General features: G+C 42.4%; 1 protein-coding gene across 15 annotated transcripts in view; it reads right to left on the bottom strand.

Moving 5' to 3' along the window:
* The window catches only part of rbfox1 (RNA binding fox-1 homolog 1), a 403,255-nt gene that overhangs the window by 8,029 nt on the left and 374,212 nt on the right, over positions 1–21,014 (bottom strand). For 14 of the 15 annotated variants that reach the window (XM_035398363.1, XM_035398362.1, XM_035398364.1 and 11 more), the window contains 3 exons: positions 19,924–20,056; positions 14,131–14,170; positions 10,473–10,537 (listed from right to left, as the gene is read on the bottom strand). In XM_035398363.1, the coding sequence (XP_035254254.1) occupies positions 10,473–10,537; positions 14,131–14,170; positions 19,924–20,056 (238 nt within the window). Of the gene's footprint in view, positions 1–4,119; positions 4,173–10,472; positions 10,538–14,130; positions 14,171–19,923; positions 20,057–21,014 lie in introns of all 15 variants that reach the window. The other variant, XM_035398366.1, reaches the window with a different exon arrangement.

Here is a 21,014-nt window from a genome sequence, read left to right as displayed (position 1 = left end):
CGACCTGACAAAATCAAGAATACAACAACAACAACAACAACAACATTTTAACAACTACATTTTAGTAACCTCCTACAACTTCAAACAACCTTTTTAAAACTAGGAAGGGTCTGGGAGCAACAGCATCCGGCCAGGCCCTTCTGCAGTGTGCCAACATCAGTGCTGTGAGGTGATGAAGGCGAGGATTCAGCCTGGCTTTCGCTTCCCTTCTTTATTACTAAACGCACGGCTCATCATTTTTAACCCCCTTCACCCCTCGTCTCACTCTCTCTCCGTCTGTAGTATGGGTTTATGGGAGTGGAGAAGAAAGCCTCGCGTTTTGTTTCTGGAGTTAGAGAAAGAGGAACCCCCTTCTTATTTTTCTTCTACTCTTTCATTTCTTCCAGCTGTGTCACTGCCCGTTAGTTTTCCTCTCTCTCCCTCTCTCTCTCTCTCTCTCTCATTCTCTCTCATTCTCTCTCTCTCTCTGTATAGTGTGAGTAATATGTCTTGGAATGTAATTAGGACTGCAGCCTCGGCTCTTGATTAATCACAGGGAGGCTCACAATGTAAGATGGCTCCGGGCTCTGGGTCTCTATTGCAGGAGGCTGAGCGGCAGGAGCCTGAAGAACTGAGCCAGGCAGTACCAGATAACGAATTACAAAGCAACAAACAAAACGCTTGAGGTCAGACTGGATATAACAAGCCACAGGAGGAAGGAACTGTCAGACACTTCCCTGGCTGGTGATTGAGTGGGACGCTCCCGATGATGAGAAAAGATAGGGTCAGAGCTGTCTTTGCTGTTTTGTTTGAGTTTTTTTTCTCCCCCTCCCTCCTATACTGTGTTCTTCTTCTGCTGACGAGTCAAGACATTTTGGTTGTTGAGGTTTAATCTGCGAAGGCCCTGGAAATAAATTACCTACAGATTTAAAATGCTTCAACCTCAATCTCATTTGAACTGCAAGGTGGAGAAAACATATTAAAGCAAGGAAAATCAATCGTTATTACTTTTTATTCTCACCACACACAAGATTTTAATGTGAACTTTCCAAACTTCAGCAAAATGTAAATACACATACACACATGCGCACGCATGCACGCAGAACAGTAGAGATAGACAGATAGATCTACACACACACTACACTCAGTTAATAGAAACCTAACAAAAATTAATAGAAATAACAAAATGTAAAATTGCACTAATATTTCTAGTGGACTATTTAATGATGCGATCCCCAATTGCCCCCCTGTTTTCTGGCAAGTGCCAAATTTCCCCAAATCCCTTTAGATCTTTGATTGACAGGGAGTTTCGTTGTCTCATGTGTCATGTGATAAAGAACCTGGGTTATCTGCTCCTCTGGGCCTGATTGGGTCTGCACTGGGGCTCTGGACCAGATAAGAGCCAATCAGAAGGCAGAGTACTGGCTTGAATATTTACTTACTCTTTGTGATTAGAAAGCTAATCCATAGACGATTAGCCTAGACACTTAAAATCACTCTGTCTGCCTTTCTAGAGAGATGCTGGGCAAAGACTTCTGCTTGACCTGTAATATCTCAGTTTACCAGGGTGAAGTTTGAAGTCTGTTCACAGTTCAAACTATAAACAAATGAACAGCACAAGATTGGTGAGATGCACAGAGGATTTTTCAAAATTAAAATTTAAAGAAAAAACGACAAATAGTTATGATAGCTATGCTACATTTACCGCAATCTACAAAGCCAATAAAATAATACTCTTAATATCAGTTCTTCCATTTTTAAACTTGAAAAAAAAAACTTTAAAAGCTGTACATGGCCACACAATAAAGACACCACAGCATTATTGATCAAAACCAAACATATATTTCTGTGTGACACTTTCATAAGGAGTGAGACATATATTAGTCTGCATATCCTATGGGAGCACGCAGCTGATGCTTTCACACTGCTGCCTGGTAGGACACTATCTAGCACAGGCAGATTTCTGAGCAATGACACAGGACTACCTTACCTACCAATCCCTTCCTCCCTGAGTAAAACTATGGCCATCTAGTCACTGTTCAGTCTGACTCCATGATGCAGATTCAATCCCAAAAACAGAGCACCACTACACAAACAACGGGAGTCCGCTCTGCCTTTTGGCAGACATCTACAAGTGTTTTCACACATTCCAGAGCCGTAAGAGCTGGGTGTTCTTTTTTCTTCTCATGAGGACACGAAGTTCGGCTAACTAGCAAAGCGAACACTCTCAAAAACGACGTGCTAATATTCAACACACTTTCTGCGTTACTTTCAATACGTTTTCTGTCAAAGTTGCTACTTTTTGTGTTACAATTATACAGTTATATACTATATAAGTGTTACAGAGACAGACGTTTTGTCAGACTGTTTTTTCCTTAACTAGACATGAAGTTGTATTAAAAAGCGACACGCTATGTGTTGTTTTAAACACATCGGTTTTGAGAGTGAAGGTAAAGTAAGACACAGCAACATGGCTAATGAACTGACTCTGAAGAAGTGAGCTAATGCATCACATGAAGTAATAATCTTTAAGATTATTAAAGATATATGTTTAACTGCATAAATATCTACAAATGAAAAGGCCTTAATCATCCCTATTGTATTTTAAAGCAACATTTACTTAAATGCATCATTTACAGACAAAAGGCTCAGCTGTTTTATTCAGAAGTTTTAATTACATAAAACAAAAATATTTTAATTGACTGATACAATGGGCTTGTCATCTATCGACAAAGGTTTCCAAGCAAAGCACTGACACTGAATATAATCACGCAAATAAATACTTCACTTCAAATATTCAAAACACAGAGGAATAGTCCAATATGATGACCAAACATTTCATACACTTTTATTTCGTTTTCCCCCCCACTGCTGTACCACTGCTTTCTAAGAAGTTCAGCTTCAAAATGATTATTTGACTGCTCGCCTGAATATATTCAATTTGACTTCAGGGGTTTATTTTACAGATTGTGTGGACAGCACTTTTCTGCGCTTGCTTTAGAAGTCATTAGTCACAATGCTTCTCAGTGCACATCTGTCAGAATGTAATGTACAGCACCTTCTATTTTAAATCTCATCCAAATATATCTTAAAATATGCTGGGGCAAGGCACTGAGACAGTTAGCTTGTCAGTTATGAATATATCGAAAGGATTATTCAAAAGCTCACTGGAACCTTCTCCAAGTTCCAAATAATAGACTTCTAAGTGGACACAGTAACTTATCTGACAAAAAAAAACTAAATAAAAAAATTTGAAAGGCTCAATAAATCAATAAATAAAAAAGCCACAAGCATTTTCTGATAACGTGTAGATGCTACAGATGCCCTGCACAAGACGTTCCCTGCATCTCCTTAATGCCCCAATCCTCACGGTCATGGAAGGCTGTTCATAGTCTTAAACGTGCGTTTCAAAAACAACAACATTAGCAGCAACAACAACAAAATCAAATGGAAATATTTCTGAAGGAGAGGAAGGAGGATATAAAGGGGCTTCTGGGGGAGTGGAGTGGAGTGGGGAAGGGGGGTTGGTGCAATGAACAGTTTTAAAAAAATGAATAATGAATTATAATGAAATAAACGGGGGGCGGAGGTGGCAGAACTTTCTGGCTCTCGCCCCTTGTGTTTATGGCATTACTCAGGAGCATGCAGGCCTAGGAAAGTAGTGCACTGGATGAGGTGGCTAAGGAATGAGGGAAGGACTCAGACTACCTGTCACGCACAGTATCTTCATGCATGTGCCAAACAGAGGCACTCATCTATATATGCATATACATATACGTATATATACATATATACACATATATATATATATACACATATATATATATACACATATATATATATATATATATATATATAAACACTGAGAAACAAAAAGCAATGAATAAATAAATAAAACATACCTGACTGAGGGCCTTAAATAAATAATAGGTGCTTACAGCTCTAAAAAAGAAAGCCCTGACTACTGGGTGCACGAACCGAGAAATAAATAATAAATAAATAAAAAAAGTTAAAAAACAAAAAATAAATAAAAAAAGAAGCGTTTGCACCCTCATGGATTTATAAAAGTATATATCGAGAGAGAAAGAGAGAGAGTGAGGGTGAACCATTCATTCATTTATTTATTTTATTTCTTTTTACCTGAAGAGGTGTTACAAGAAATTTCGTCTGCTGCAACGAAGAGGATATGATTTCTGCAAGAGAAGATAGAGTTCACAAGAGCGCTCGCGGCCCGAGGGGATGTGCTGAAGGAGGGGGGCGGGGTGGGGGACGGGGGACGGGGGACGAGGGGGTGGGGGGTGAGTGGGGTGCTTGGCAGCAAATGGACTTCAGCTCACAAGCAGAAAAAAGAAACAGGGAATTCCCTGCACAACAGCCCCCGAACCACACGCAAGACGACCCCCGGGTGGCTGGGTATGGGGAGGAAAAGGGCATGCTGGGATTGTTTACAGAAAGGGAAAGAAATGACTCAAAGAAAAAAAAAGCCATAGAATAAAACGTGAAGATAAAACAAAAAATTAATAGTGTAGCGCAGAGTACATGGCTCGGCCTATGTTATTTTTCTTATTGGAGGTGGTGGGGGGGCGGGGGGAGGGGCAGGAGTTGATATAGTCGAAACCACAATGCTAACAGGCATCTCCACAGACACAATGTGCTCATACAGCAGCTTTCTCATGAATGAGAAATGCATAAAGCGTGGACACACACAGTAGTACAGTGCTGAGCGCTCCATGGGCCACGGGCTTTTCTCGCATTTGCAGCTCCGTCGTAAGCTAGCGCAGACATTGTTTGGCACGGCAACACTGTAGTAACCAGCATCGAGGCTCTAACATTAGCTCTGGGTCCATTCACATACATTTAAAATAGCAAGAACTAAAAGTAAAACCTCGCTAGAGGCCTCATATAATTTACTCTTTCTCATCGCTTTTTTGTACCAAATTTTTTATGTAAATGAATTACACCGACATGAGGTCTTGCTTTCCCGGCAGAGCATATAAGTCACTAGATAACTACTGCAAATACACAGTATTTTCTGTGTGTAGTAATGGTAGGTAGGTAATCTGTAGATTAACTGACGTTATTAGAGTTGAGTTACCGAAATGTACTTTTATTTTGGCTCAGTAATTTGAATCCTAGGCATCACTGTGTTGCTCAGCTAGCATCTAAACAGCTCAGAGGCAGGGTTAGGGCTATGCGTTTCACACTTCCATTTGCAGGCCCCATAGCAGATCGGACGTGCTGGCGAGGTGATAAAGACACTGTCGCTCTGCTGTTAAATTGCCTGAGCTCAGTTTACCTTTTTCAGCTGAGATTCAGTTTCCTGTGTGCCAGTTTTTCCCCAACTCTGTGTGTGTGAGTGTGTGTGTGCGTATGTGTGCGCGCGTGTGTGTGTGTGTGTGCATGCTTGCGTGTGAATATTTCAGTGTTCACTGCCACAACCTCCACTATCAATCCAGGAGAGAGAAGACAAGCATGCGCTCTCCTCCGAAGCATGCAATTTCAGCCGCCGCTTCTAATCACGTCCAGTTCTCCAGTCGCGCTCACACGGACATGAGTCAGAGGGTGACGCCTCACGCGCAGGTGGGCTAACAGGCGCACGGTCGGGGTTGGCTGGGGCGTGGACGAGACACCGTCATCCTCCCTCCCAGTGGGACGCTACGGCCAATCACGTGTCACCCCACAGGGCTGCCAGCCCCTGGCACGGCCCTGATTTGACACCTGAGCGTGGGGCCCGCCCACGCACCAGAACCGTGCATTAACAGCCCGGACCCCCCAGCAGCCCCACGGTGTGTTGTCATAGCAGCAGATCACACTCATGGTTCACACTCCCTTCCTGGAGTGACCTCCAATTAAACCTCGTCATGGTGTATTTTTCTATTATTTTTGTACAATTAGATTCACGGAAAGGGTTAAATTGGGGTATTAGCTTGAGGTTTATTTCCCCTGTTCACCCTGTGAAGTACTTGGAGATCATGCAATGAAAAGTGCTACATAATTAATAAATATTATTTTATTTTTTTTACAATACAAACTTTAAAAAAAATTAATTTAGGTGATAGCTGAATTTACTGAACTATACCTGAGAAGATAAAACAACAAACAAAAATAAACTGAATGCAGTTCACCATATTATATTTTTGTGGGGGGAATACATGTGGGGACTGCACTTACTAACTCTTATGTTAGTTAGTTATGTTAGTTATGACATACTGCACATGTCACTGAGCTACAATAATCTGCGCATTTAATCAGGTATCCCAGCTTTATCGTCTGTTGGCATTGGTATATATGGCTAATCAGGTGAGTGAGCTGAACTCTTAAAGAAACTGATTCCACAAGCTTTCAGCAATTCAATTTTTGAATTGTTGAATGTAAGTTAACTATATTTCTACATGCACAGTTCAAAGAGATTTATAACTAGATTATGAGTAAGACGTTTAAACAGTAGCTTTTAAAAACCATAGACCCATTCCCAGCAGCAAAAGATTAAGTCATACTGTCATTTCACAAACCCACAGTCAATCATCTAAATTGCATTGAAATTATAATTAGTCATTAGAATCAAAAAGAAGCGAACGGTCTCCTTGAGTGAGTTTGGATTGAATCTAGTCCTTTAATCTTAAAGGCCTTTGTTTTTTACATCAACACTGCCATAGCCTGCTGGTGCAAACTCTACGGTCAGGAGCAGGACGGAAATAGTGTTTAGCGCAAGCATGCAGCTACAGCACGGGCAGCTATGAGGAAGGGCTTCGGCATATGTATGAAATAGTGCATGCGTTACATAGCACATGCGGATATCCACTGGAACAGGAAATGACATCCCTGAGAGCACAGAAAAGCCACACGACACCACAGCTTTCAAAGCTGACAGACTGTCAATACGGCTACGTGTTTACAACAAACAGGGTCCAGCACATATCTAACACACTGGCCCAGTCACATGACCTTCTAACACACTGGCCCAGTCACATGACCTTCAACATCAGCACAGGCCAAATATAAAGAGCATTAAACTCAAATATTCACAAAAAATTAAAATTTGTTCTGTAGTTCAAAATATGAGATTTTTCTCCTAATGAGAGTTCCAGCAACTGCACTCCCAAATTCATTTAATTTCTTTAAAATAAATAATTTATCAAATAACCAAACCAGTTAAATGAAAACCCCCATGCAATTACACTGCAATGTAATCCACCAATGCTGACTAATTTCTCACAAATAATTGATACAGTTATTAATAATTCTATTATTCCAGTCTATGTAAAAAAAAAAAAAGAAATTAAAAGATTTATGACTTCAGAATACCAATTTGCTCCTTGCTGTCATGAATTAGTTTTAATGAAACAATAATCTTGCTGCAATTTCAATATTCCAATGAACATCTGTTGAATGCAAAAGTTTTCTCATTTTAGATTCACTTGTGTCCTCTTGACAAGCATTAAGCAACACTTATAAACACTTACAGAACAGTTATTAATGCTTATAAAGCATCACACTGCTGCTAATCCTGACCATTAAAATTAAGTCACATGTTGCTCACTAATAAATGTTATGTCGGCCTGGCAGTGATTGCACCAGTGAAAGGAAATCATATAAATATTGCTCAATGATATTTAAAATAATAAAAAAATAAAACACTGGTAAAACACTCAACCAAAACACTCGACTTAAAAGCTGGTCACCCCACCACAATAATAACAATCATCGTGACATCAATTTGTTTTCAGAAGAACGACTTTAAAAACAATCATTTATGAATTGTATGTTCAGTGTTGCAAAGTGATACACACACAAACCATGGCTTGTCAGTTACAGACAAAAAAGCAAAGACACACTACAGGGATGAGCAGACACTACAGAGACACGTCCAAAACTTTGGCATACAGGAAGACCACAGTGAACAACACAACTACTGCCAGGCCATTGCCCCCCGGTGCATAAAGCACAGAGGGAGGCTGGAAAGTCACACACAAAAAAGAAAGACACTGCAACACTGTCTACAAGGACTTAGGGACTACATCAGCAAAAGCTGAATATCCGTCACTGCCTTAACTGTCACATTTTAGCTCGATCTGTGTTAGCGACACCCTACCGGATTACCACAACACCACAGTGAAACTACACAGTTATTTTACAGCATCAAAAAAGCAACGCATTTTCTTTTCCGGAAAGACACGCAAAACAAGTACAAGTGGCAAGTGTCTCACAGCAGGGACTGCATAAGAGCACTAATTACAGTAAGAGTGAAAATCCTAGAACCATCCGCGGTAACAGCTGAACCAATTACACTGAGCGACGTATAAAACTAGCTTTTAAACGTATCCTGTGTTAAACAAAGTAGGCAGAGCAGTGCTGCTCGAGAACAAATAAGATTACAAGTTTACCTATATATAGCCAAGTAGGTCAACCGACAACTCGGTTCTCATTTGCTCAGACGATCAGGGGAACCAAGGTGGTTAGGGAACGCGAGGAATTGTGCAGCCAATCAATTGCGGGGAGGATGATTTACGCCGTTCTATGTTTAAACAAAACCGCGTATTTATAGAGTAGTTGCTGAGCCAGCAGAGGGGACAGGGGAAGATATAAATATCTGTGCAACATCTTTGGGGGTTGGACTACGTACACCTGTTCGCCAGTGTTGCTGCAGGTCTGCGTAAAAGCATGCACATTAACACCGACACTCCGCATGCATGCACGCGCGCGCGCAGCCACCGAAACCAAACGTTCTGCTTCAGACGTGAGGCATGCAACGGCGCAGGAGGAAACACAGAGGACACAGACATGTATTCGTATAGAAACGAACAAACAAACAAACAAACAAACAAACAAAAAAAAACATCATCTTTGGGGCCTCCTCGCTGCAACACGACATGCAGGCCGGAACTGTTCACGGGCCGCCTTCTAACATGCATGAAACACGGAATGCCGGTGATGGTGCCTGCCGGCTGTGATCACTATTTAAGCTCCAGACAGGGTCATTCCTGAGTCGGAACAACAACCGGTTCTGCTGACGTTCTTCTGAAGCAGCGAACAAATCGCCGTATTTCACGATCGATTATTAACGCTTCAAAGCTCGACCGTGTCGCATTCTAACAGAGGAGCCAACCAGGAAATAAACAGCTGTTTCTGATGGCAACTTTGAGGTGATTGGCCAGTGTAAACCCACCTTCCATTCACAGTGAGCAGCATACATAATGCACTATATATTCCCATCATGCAATGCGACACACACCACGCAAATGTGCACAGCCGATGTCCGTGCAGCACTACGAAGGGATACGCTGTGTAAATACAGAATGAATGCGGTCATCTAACTCAACATTCTCTCCCCACACATACACACACACAAACACTACATTTGCACACCATCAAATATTTTTCACGCTTACGAACTGAACACAAATTTACAAACTTGCTGTATGTACAAAAACGTGGAACTGCATATTGGCTCTGCACAGATAGCAGCAAGGCCTTGCAGATGTAGGTCATGGCATTATATTCAGCTTCAGTTCTCTCCCGTGTCACAGAGGGGGGGTGGCAACAAGAATCTATGCGGCTCCTGCCCCACTGCTAGAACCACAATGGCTGCTTTTCTCATTTCGAATGGAAGATTACAAGCAGGCCGAGGAACCGCCATTGTTGCATTCTAAGGTAGGTCAGCCAGGCCGAAAAATGTCAATGCACTCTTTTTTTAGACTTTTAACCCTTTGGTAGATGTGAGGGATAAACTTTAGGCTGTTAATTAAGTGAGTGCTTTCTATAATCTTAATATAATACCAGCCACCCACAGAGGTGAAATTAGCATGCAAACAGAAATGACTGAAGGTGGAATTCAGTGGGAGGGGTGTGTCAGAGTGCACCAGAGGCACCGCCCTCCACTCCATAATGTAGTTTCTTCAACAGCCATTATGTAAGAAGGAACAAGCAAAGGTAGGAACCCCCCAGTCTCCCTAGTCCATTTGGAAACAGCAGAATATGAAGAACCTTTTGGCTGGAGGAAATGGGTAGTTTTTTTTATTTTTTATTTGGGAGGTGAGGGTGGTGGGGGGGGGTGGTTGTGGAGGTGTCACTCATTGAATGTAATGGAGGCATTAACAGCACAAATCGTGGCGCAAAGTGGATTTCCTCCCTTTGTTCTGTTTAATTGTCTCTCGTTTCTTTATTTATAGAACCGCGGAGTCCATCTCACTTAATTCCCTCCACACACCCCCCCTCTCCCTCCCGCCACCTACATCATCAGGAGTCGCTCCGCAATTTGACCGCTGTGCAGTTTCGCCATTTCGTTTCCGCGGTGACAACTCCATTGATTTAATTTGCCAATTACGGCACTCGGGGCATCGGCCGCGGTCTCAGATTGGAAAAAGGGAATTATGAGGATAAATCAAAAGCGACTGGCTCTCGCTGGCACTCGGGACTGGGCGACCTGTTAGCGGGGGCGGGGTGAGGGTGGGGGGGGCGTGTCCAATTCTGCGCATATGGGGGCGGGGTCTTACCTGTCACTGTAGGCAGCAGCAGCGGTGGCAGCAGGCTGGGCATATCTGTAGGCAGCGTAACCACCCTGAAAACACAGAGCACACACACAAACACGCATGAGCACACACCAGTACACACACACACACACACACACACACACAAGCACACACCAGTACACACCCATGCATATACACACACACACACACACAGACTGACAAACAAACACACATACCCACACACACGCCACACACACACGGACTGACACAAACAAACAAACACACACACACACATACTTGCTTGCTCACACACACCCACACACATGCACACGCACAGGCAAACGCACACACACACATGCACATACATACAAAGATGCTCATTTGGCCTGTTCCAATTACTTCCAGCGACACTATTTCTGGGGATTTCAATATTTCTCAAGGACTGTTTTCAGTTCCCTTGATCAAAGTGGAACAATATTTTAAAAATATCATTAAAATCCAAGCCAAAGGGTAGCTTAAATGTGGAGCAAGTGTAAGAGAATGTGGAGTAAGTGTAAGAGAATGCTTGAATCATGTATTACTGACAAACTGAAATGTCAAAGGTTCTTTAAGGCCAAAAGTATGTCTCATGTACTTTGGAAGAATCATTTATCATTCATAAAAAATTATTACAAATCATTGACCAAGTTAAAAACAGCAAGATGTGTTGAAAACCCCCCAAAATATAGCATGAAAAGCACTTGTTTGAGATGTTAACTTTAAGCATTAATTATGTAAAGCAGCGGTTTGTTTTTGTTTTTTTTTTTGTTTTGCAAAATGTTAATTGCATCATATGTAACGGTCACATCAGCTGTTCAATTAAGCAAACAGGACAAACAAAAGCATTCAGAGGGCCCATCATGTGCATCGATGCATTGATTGTCAAACTGTGAAAAAACAAACAAACAAAAACAAAAAAAAACAGAAGAGGTCCATGTTCAACGGACCGCGGCATTGCATCAGTGCTTGCCAGAGAGATCGCAGCATGCCAAAATCACAGGCAGAACAGGTTCTCCACAGACGTAGCCAAAAAACACTGTTTCATTCCAATCAAAGCGTGAAGGCCCCTCCTCCCTCCCTCCCTCCCTCCCTCCCTCCCTTCCCATCATCCTCTGGGGCCACTGACCGGTTCTCTGTTGTGCTACCGCGAGCTTGGCGAAATAAACTGAGAGAAAAACACGACGAAGGGTCCCCTGCCTCACAGATAGCCGTCAAACGTGTTCGCACGTTTAGGAACATCGAACGCGCTCGTATGTTTGGGCGGCAGCACCACAGGAGCTGCGGCTGGCTGATCGGTACTGATTTTTTGTTATAGAGCGCAGGGTATGCAGCATTTGCTTTTGCTAATATCACGCTGAAGCTTTGACTAAATCAACGGAACGTGAGGGAAATACGATCGCTCTCTCCCAAATTGACCTTAGCCCTGTATGGTGTGCTGGTTTTAAGATGCGATTGGTCATTCAGAAAAGGCCTACGTACACCCACGCTAAATCTATAACTTATTTTTTGTTGTAGAGTGCAGGGTATGCAGCATTTGCTTTTGCTAATACCACGCTGACGCGTCGACTAAATCAAGGGAACGTTTCTCGGCCCTGTGCGGTTGGCTTTAATGTTCAGTAAACACTGCTAATAAGGCTGCGGTGTTTCGGTATGAAACTAACCGTAGGGCCCACAGAGCCGCCAAAACCACCGCCAAGGCAATAAACAAGTAAGACTCGGACCCACACCGAGGGGTGCAGCTTTACAGACTTGACACATATGCCATTTATCCAAAATTACATTGCATCACTGGCATTTAGCAGACTCTCTTGTCCAGACTGACTTACAAAAGGTAACTTTTTACAGCCATTTAATACAGCCTGATACATACTGAAGAAATTCAGGTTGGGTACCTTGCTCTAGGGTAAAATGGCGGCACCCGGCATAGGCTTCGAATCTGCAAATTGTTGGGTCACAAACCTGGTTCCCTAACCCCTATGCTACAACGCCACCCACCATAGGAGCTCCAACGTGAGGAAAGAAGTCCTGCGGGTGTGCCGTGTGCGTGTGCCGTGTGCGTGTGCCGTGTGCGTGTGCCATGTGCGTGTGTGCGTGTGCGGGTGCGTGTGCGTGTGCGTGTGCGTGTGCGTGTGCGTGTGCGTGTGCGTGTGCGTGTGCATGCACACATGCCTGTGTTTGCGCTGTTCATGTGCTACTCGTTTCCTAGCTGAGAAGCAGTGGGTGGAAACAGCAGATGTCTCGGGAGTATATTTCAGTGCCGCCGCATCGCGCCACGAAGCACAGATCTCCCCGTGACGGCACGCGTTAGTACGATTCCACATCAGCCCACACCTGGTGCCAATCAACCGTCTCGTCCATACCTGGGATAAGCGTTTACCACAGACTGGCCCTCCATAAACTACTCTACAATGAAACAAAAATAATCCTTTTTATTGTTAAAAATGATAATGAAACACACCCATGTGACTACTTTCTCCCTTAATATTTATACTTCACATTGGAATATATTTAGTACAAGTTTATCATATATAAATTGCATGGAATCCTGGACAGTGGGTTCAGAAGGTATGCATACACAAAGAATAACATTACCTAGGGCGCTCGATGTTTGATTTTCTCAATATTCTTTATGTCTAAAAAGTATTAAAACTAAATCATTAAGTCAAAAATTGACTCATCTCTGAGTTTTATACTATGTCATAAAAACAAACTTGTAATCATTTATATTACAGATATAATCATAAATTCACACTGTCACATTTCATGTTTCAATCTTTAACTTTATGAAACCCTATTTTGCGTTGCCATAGCACGCTGTTGATTATATGGTTTTTACAAATTGCTCTTTAATTGCCCATCTGGGAGCTGCTTTATCCAAATCAGCGCTTTACACAGCACACCTCCCGCCTGTTTCTCATGTGGCAGCATTTTAATTGAAAGCACATTTATTTTTTTCACCACAAAGTATGAGAGGGGAAATACGATCGCTCTCTCCCCAGTCGACCTTAGTCCCTGCATTGTGTGCTGGTTTTAAGACCCGATTGGTCATTCAGAAAAGGCCTAGGTGTGCCATGCTGGTATTCCCGCTTGCTCAGAGTTCACACAGAGCGACTTACGCACTTAGTCAGTGCCACGGAAACATACTGACTGCTAGGCCGTCTGCTGTCGGAAAACCCCGGCCACTGCATCGAAACAGCCCCGGGATATATACTAATGTGTAAATAAGAATAAGTCTTAAAGGTCCATATCAGTCTTTGCTTCTATTCCTGTATGGTTACAAGCTGCTTGGTACCTGAAATGAGGCACCCCACTGGACAGCACCAGCTGCGAGGCTGTGAGCCTAGTCAAATCCAGGGAAAGCGTTTGTTTGTGCGCACAGAAATATTACAGTATCCTTAAACCCGTACGGTTAGGACTAGACATGCTTGGTCTGTCCAACCAAACATTTCCCTGGGATTTACTAGCGGGCTATCCGAGAGCGAATACTCCGGGCACACATGTAGGTTAAACGTTAGTACAAAGGTAGCAGATTTTATAGCAAACTCGCGAGGGGGATGGTGGGGGTGCGGTTTTGGGGGTGGGGGGCTGGGGGGGGGTTAAAGGTGTGTGTTCGAGGTCAGCATGCAGATCAGTTCATACTTACATAAATATCTGTCCCATAAAATCCATCCTGGTATACAACACTGTAAAGATGCAGACACATACACACACACAAACAAAACAAAACAAAACAAAAAAACATTCATATTAGTGCATGTCCCACATGCAAGCACTACCAGCTACACATACTGTACTTGCAAGATTAGTTCAACAAAAATATCACTAAAAAAATATCAAAAAAAGAAACGGGAAGGACTTGACGGGCACTCCTCAGAACCGAGGGCGAAGGAGGCTGGGGATTTGCCAGTGCTGAAAGGGGGCGGGCTCTTCTGAGGATGGCGACTGCGGGATTCGCTAAAAGGCAAACGGTATCTCTGTGTGCGTGGCATGCTGCGTCCCAACTTATCAGTACTTCCCTGTAGTCAGCGCAGCCGTTAAAATATACTGCAGATATGGCCGTAGATATGGCTACAGGCCCAGGAGAGCTCGACGAATCAGAACAGAACTGTTAGTTCTGGATTCGCTGTGTTTCTGTTAACCCTTTACGTCGTGAGATCACAAATATGTGATTAGAATGCTCTTAACTGAACATTCTAATGCCGATGTAACAATCGCTGCTGGTAACTGAAAGCAGTGGGGTTCTAGAACACTGACTTCTGGGGAAAAATTTAAAATAAAAATTCCAAAATGTTGTGCCGGTCGCTGCCCAGCACATGATAATAATGGGAGTGCTGAGCCAAATCTCAACAAATCTGAAATTATATATCATATACAATATTATTTATAAAATAATCACAAATATATATAGCCAATCATGCTTAAGCTTCATCTTAAAATTTCACGTTTTCTTGTTAAATATTATCATTTTCATCTGTCATATGTAAGCTGTGATTTTTATTTGATTATATGGTCCTTACATGCATTTAATAGTCCATCTGAGGACTTTATATAGGGTTTCAAACTAGCCTATAAACTCAACACTGTGCACCCTGAGGCTCGCTTGTGTCAGTATTTCACACAGATCCCTCCTAATATAATAAACAGAGCGTTTTCAGGTGCAGTATGAACTGCTCACTCACTAATTAGGGGTCCAAGCAGCGAAGCTGGTGGAACCCTATTGTATCTGTTAGGATTATTCTTATTATTATTATTATTATTATTATTTTTCTCCGCTAAAAGTGTCTGAGGCTCAGCGACCATAAGTCCTGGAGCAACCAAATTTGGCAGGTGGGTTCCTATGGGCCCCCACTACTCAGGCACTAAAAACCACGTACGTGGGCCAGATGGTGGCGCTATAACAAAGGGTTTTGCATAAAAGGCCATAACCGTCACACCATAAGTCAGATCAACACAAAACTTCATCGACCTATGCATCTGAACGTGCTCTACAACTTTGCCATTGGCCCCACCTATGTCCGCCATATTATTTGCCCGCCATTTAGACTTTTTAGTTGGGGTGTGGCAGTTTTCTCTGCAAAAATGTCTGAGGCTCAGCAACCATAAGTTGTAGACCAACCAAATTTGGTAGGTGGGTTCCTATGGCCCCCCACTACTCAGGCACTAAAAATTACCTATGTCGGCCAGATGGTGGCGCTATAACAAAGGATCATACTTTAAAAGACCATAACTCCCATACCGTATGTCTGATCAACACAAAACTTCATCAACTGATGCATCTGAATGTGCTCTACAACTTTCCTATTGGGAGCACCTACGTCCGCCGTATGGTTTGCACACCATTTGGCCTTTTTCATTAGGTGGGGTGCGGAAAAACCGGAGCTCCAAATCTAAACGATTACGACATCGAGTAAACTTCTTTACGGCAAGCGACAACCATGGCGACGCTAGTTTTTCTCAGTGAAAGCACGGTCTGACACTGCCACCTAGCGTGCATGCTAGGATAGGCTACCCAAAGTTTTTCAGTAAAACCTTTCTGAGAGGATGAATAATTACTTTTCTTTGGCATGGATCCATTTGAAGACAGTATCGGGTGAGTTCGTTAAGTCTTTAAATCTGTCATTATGGTGAGAAAAAGCTAAACCATTATATTGGTAGTTTTTGAGTTTCTGTGCAAATGCGCGAAAACACGCTGGTATAATAAAACAATGACGGTAATACATACATAGTCCACTTCGTTACGTTGCTACCACAACATAACAGACTATCTTGTGTCTACAGCTGCAGTTTCTCGCTGCAATTTCTAACATTGAATATTCACAAAAGACGCAATTTATACTGTACTCTGCCAATGTCTGCATAAATAATACGCTACGGTAAAGCTTTGAGAGGATGAATCATTACTTTTCTTTGACATGGATCCATTTGAAGACAATAACAGGCGAGTTCGTTTACTCTTTAAATCCGTCATTATGCTGAGAAACAGCTAAACCATTTTATTTATGGGTTCTGAGTTTCTGTGCAAACGCGCGAAAACACGCTGGTATAATGAAACAATGACGGTAGCCTAATACATATATAGTCCGCTTCGTTCCGTTGCTACCATAACATAACGACCTAGAGCTGCAGTTTCTCGCTGCAATTACTAATATTGAATATAAACAAAAGACGCAATTTATGCTGTAGTCTGCCAATGTCTAGATAAATAATACGGTCCGTTTGAAGACAATATCGGGTGAGTTCGTTTAGTCTTTAAATCCGTCATTATGCTGCGTGAAATCGTATTCTGAATTTAATCTCTAAATTGACTGTAAGCTTAGGGTTGTAACTATGTAGTTGTTTCGTAGGTGACTTAACTCGTCTTAACTATTGCTTGTATTTGTGCATGGACTGCGTTGTTGCTGTTCTTGTCTGTGTTAGTGTTAATCAGTGTAACCTACAGGGTTTAAGTTGAACAATGCGGTTGTTCCCTGCTCTTAGAACGGTAGGCTGCTGCCCTCTAGGGTTTTCGACACACTTGTTCCTGGTTATGGTTATACATTTTGTTGTACATCGCTCTGGATAAGAGCGTCTGCCAAATGCCTGTAATGTAATGCAATATTCCGTAGCAACAAGATGAACCCGACATTAGCCCTAAAATATGCCAATACAGCAGTGAAAATGCTGCTAACTGAATGACGAAATAAGCGAGACTAACTTTTTAAAAAAAATTACCACGTCAGTCTACAGTCAATATCTGGGACTACACATTGAATAAATATACAATCTTACCATTGGTTTTACGCGTAGAGATGTCCCTTTTGCGAATGAGTGGCCATATATTGTCTTGGATAATCCGTTTGTGAAATGTCGGATTTTTTTCTAAAATAGCTGTGCGTAATACCACACCTGTTGCGTACTGCGTTGTCGTTCTTCTTAGTCCAATTTGGCTTGATTGACAGTTCTTTTATTCAGTAGGTGAGATTATAAGCTTTCTAACGATGTATAACATGTCTGATTTTTCTTTTGGAATAGCGTTTTATAGGTCAGCGTTACTAGAACTCATCTCATCTGCCAATGTCTAAATAAATAAATTAAACGGTAGGCTTCTTTGCGAGCAGCACGCAATTCGCGAGTTGATATTCAGTCTTTCTTCCGTTTTTTCTCAATGTCGTATTTATTATTTGAAATGTGCATTCATGTGTTATTATTCTATCTGTCTCTGTGGCGCTCTGAAATGTGCATTCTCTGCTAAGCTGAGCAATGGATTGGAATATGTGTCTGAGGTAGTGTTGCACGGTATACCAAAACTTCAGCACTTTCTCGGTACTTAAAAAAAAAAAAAAAAAAAAAAAAAAACGGTTTCGTATTTGAATTTTCCAACGTTCGGTAGTTCTGCGTCAAATGTAAAAGCCAGGGAAATGTGTCTCCCGCATTACTGATTTAGAGGATGAAAAGTGTAGTTTGTCAGAATCTTCGCTAGATGGCAGTAGCAACTAAGGTTGCCAAGTGAGGTGACCTGCGCTTGTGCATTCACTTCCCTGATACAGCGCGAGCTTTGACTCAGTTCACTTCAGTAGCAATAGGTGTTCCAATTTGGAAATATTTTATTATAGATAGATGCTTTATTGTTATTAAAATATGCTGTTTTTAAATCTATTTAAAGATGAAAGACCTGTTTTAAAGAGTATTTACTTTACAACTGTTTAATTTTTGAAATATATTTAACATATTTTTCTATTGTTCAGTGTTGTAACACTATAGGCCTATGCATATTAATATGTTGCAGAGACTTCAACTTACAGGTTGTTAATGAACCAGGTTGTTAAAAACCATGAATTAGAAAATGAGGTCAACCCTTGTGGACATTACGTTTCTGATCTATTAAGGTAATTTCAGTATCGTTAGGTACCGAGTATCGAATTAGCACCGTTTAAGTTTCAAGTATCATTTCAGTATTGAGTATCGTAATACTAAACCTGGTACCAGTGTCAAAGTCAAAATTTCGGTATCGTGACAACACTAGCGTGACGCCTTTTTTAGTTGCGGCGCAGAAACACTGCAGCTGCGCATGCACGCCGGACCATCTAAGTGTTACGACATGCCATCTAAGTGTTACGACATAGTAAAGGCCTTGACGGGAAGCGGCCAGGACACATCCATGGCGACGTAACCAAGTCATCCGACAGCGTCTCTCAGCTCAAAATTGGCCATAAGTCATCAATATTTCATACGATCATCATGACATTCAGTAGATATGTTGGGTGAAGGCGTATGATCGTGAGGACAAAGCCATTTTAAAATCGCTCCATAGGGGGCGCGATGCTGCCAATGCTTGGACCCCTTCCAACGCCGCTTGCGGCTTTAATTGTTCATATTATTGATCATTGGTGCTGCTTGCTTAGCAGAAGCCTTTAGCTAGAGCTGCCAAGCACCAAACACCCATACAGTCTAACTGAATAGGAAAGCCCTCCAAGCACTGGATGCCTATTCCCATCCACTTCACTCATCTTTTAAAAGATTTCCCTCTGGTGGTAGATTAAAAGTTCCAAAAATCATCTGTCCTCTCAGTGATCAGCAGCACCAATCAGACTTATTAGAGACTTAGACATGGGGATATAGCCAATAATGACTTTGGCATGTTATGCAAAGTTTTTCAATGGTTGGCTGATGTTATTCTTTCCAACAAGCATTGACCTGAAGCAATTTCTTTTAAATGATATTTTTATGGACAATAATGTATTCTAATATAAAAAACAGCTAATGTTTTTTTTTCTGTATGGACATGGGTTAATGGTTGAAATCTGGGTTCCATGCTGCTCAAATTATTGTAGAACAGATTACTACTTCATCCAGTGAAAAGAAAGGCTTGCATGGGGGGGGGGGGGGGGGGGGGGTGTTTAAAGTTAAATTGAAAACAACCTACAGATATGCCTCCATTTACAAAAATTTAAAATTTAACAAGAATTAAAAAAAAAAAAAAATTAAATAAACGAGCTCCAGCCAGCCTCCTTAAGTGCCAGATACTTACAAGCCATTAACATGAAAACCCCCCCCCAAACAATTAGAGCAATCCTGGGGTCCGTTCATGGCTTCTCCATGTCCTATAGCATTCCTCGTCAGACGGGGGAGCGAAGCTTCATTACAACATGTGACGCTGAAGATGCTGAGAGCCACCAAACCATGACAGCCCAAATTACACTCATTTCTCATCCCATTTTCCTGTGCGCAGGGGAGTGGGGGGTGTGCGCTCGGGGTGCACGTCTCTCTCGGGGCAATCTGATTGGTCGCATGCTGTGTTTGGGGTTTCCGGGGCGAAGCAAGACCAAGCATGCAGCACGCACTGCCCAACAAAACCCCCGCTCGTGGGCGTGAGGCTATCGTAAAGTGGAGCAGTCAGGCTTAAGAGGGGGGGGGGGGGGGTTGTGGTGGTTTTTAGGTAGGGCGGGGGCGTACTCACCCGCCGTACGCCGGGATAGGGGGCGGCGGTGCCGCCGCGCGGAACGTGTTGTAGACGGTGCGTCCCCGGCCTCGCAAGTGCGCCCCTCTGTATGCGGCTGCAGCGGTCGCCGTCGGATACGGAAACCCCGGAACTGTCAATAAAACATGGAGAGAGAGAGAGAGAGAGAGCGAGAGAGAGAGAGAGAATGGTACAGGACAGGCTTTATTCACTCTGAAAGAGATCCTGCTTTGATTCACTCGCCCTGTCAAAGTAAAAGCAGGGTATCAGCACCTCCGTAGCCATATTCATTTTTTATGGACACTTAAAAAAAACTTCTTTTGAAAAGTCTTGCTACTACCAATTTAGACATTGCGGCACAGTCAAACAGTTCAATGATGTTTCAATCAACAAAGCATCTGATAGGAAATTTCAGAGCCTTACATATGTACAGTATCCTAAGAATACAACTTGTATATGTGAGTCTAAGTAATGGAGAGGTTCCCATGCACACGAAGAAAGCTAAAGATCCCCTTTAAAGACTTCGTATTACAGTACAGAGTTGACACTTGTATAAGTAATGCATTTATATTTATATATGCAAAATTATATGCTTTCAGCATATTATACGCTTAACTCCACTGCCAGTTGTTCAGTAAATCAATATTGATGGCACTTCAGCGTTTCATAAATCCTTCAAAAAGCAAAACTAATCACACCACATGAGTCAAGGCATGAAATTTCCCATAAACCAGGAGTGATTGTCAGTACGAGTGAGTTAATCTCAGCGAGGTGCTGACCACCTGTATGTTAATGACACTCGAGACAACTTAATTCAAGACCGTGCTGAGAGCAATTCCAGGGAAGGGTGGAATTTTATACTTCAATTACGCACAAGACCTGTTTTTATCAGCTTTTAAATACGAAGTAAGAACAGAGACGCCGAACGGGAACTGTGGAACAGCTTGGGTGAGAGGCTCAGGGGTTCAAAGGTGAACACAGTAATTAATTTGTGTCATTAGTCACACCAACACCTCAGGATCCTGCGGAGAATAACTTATTCTCTGCAGCTCCTCTTATTACACAAAATCTCTGGCCTCTCCAGACCAGAC

The sequence above is a fragment of the Anguilla anguilla genome, chromosome 17 (assembly GCF_013347855.1).
Source record: "Anguilla anguilla isolate fAngAng1 chromosome 17, fAngAng1.pri, whole genome shotgun sequence".
NCBI lineage: Eukaryota > Metazoa > Chordata > Actinopteri > Anguilliformes > Anguillidae > Anguilla > Anguilla anguilla.
The sequence above is the reverse complement of the archived record's forward strand: the minus strand, read 5'-3'. Positions and strand labels throughout refer to the sequence as shown.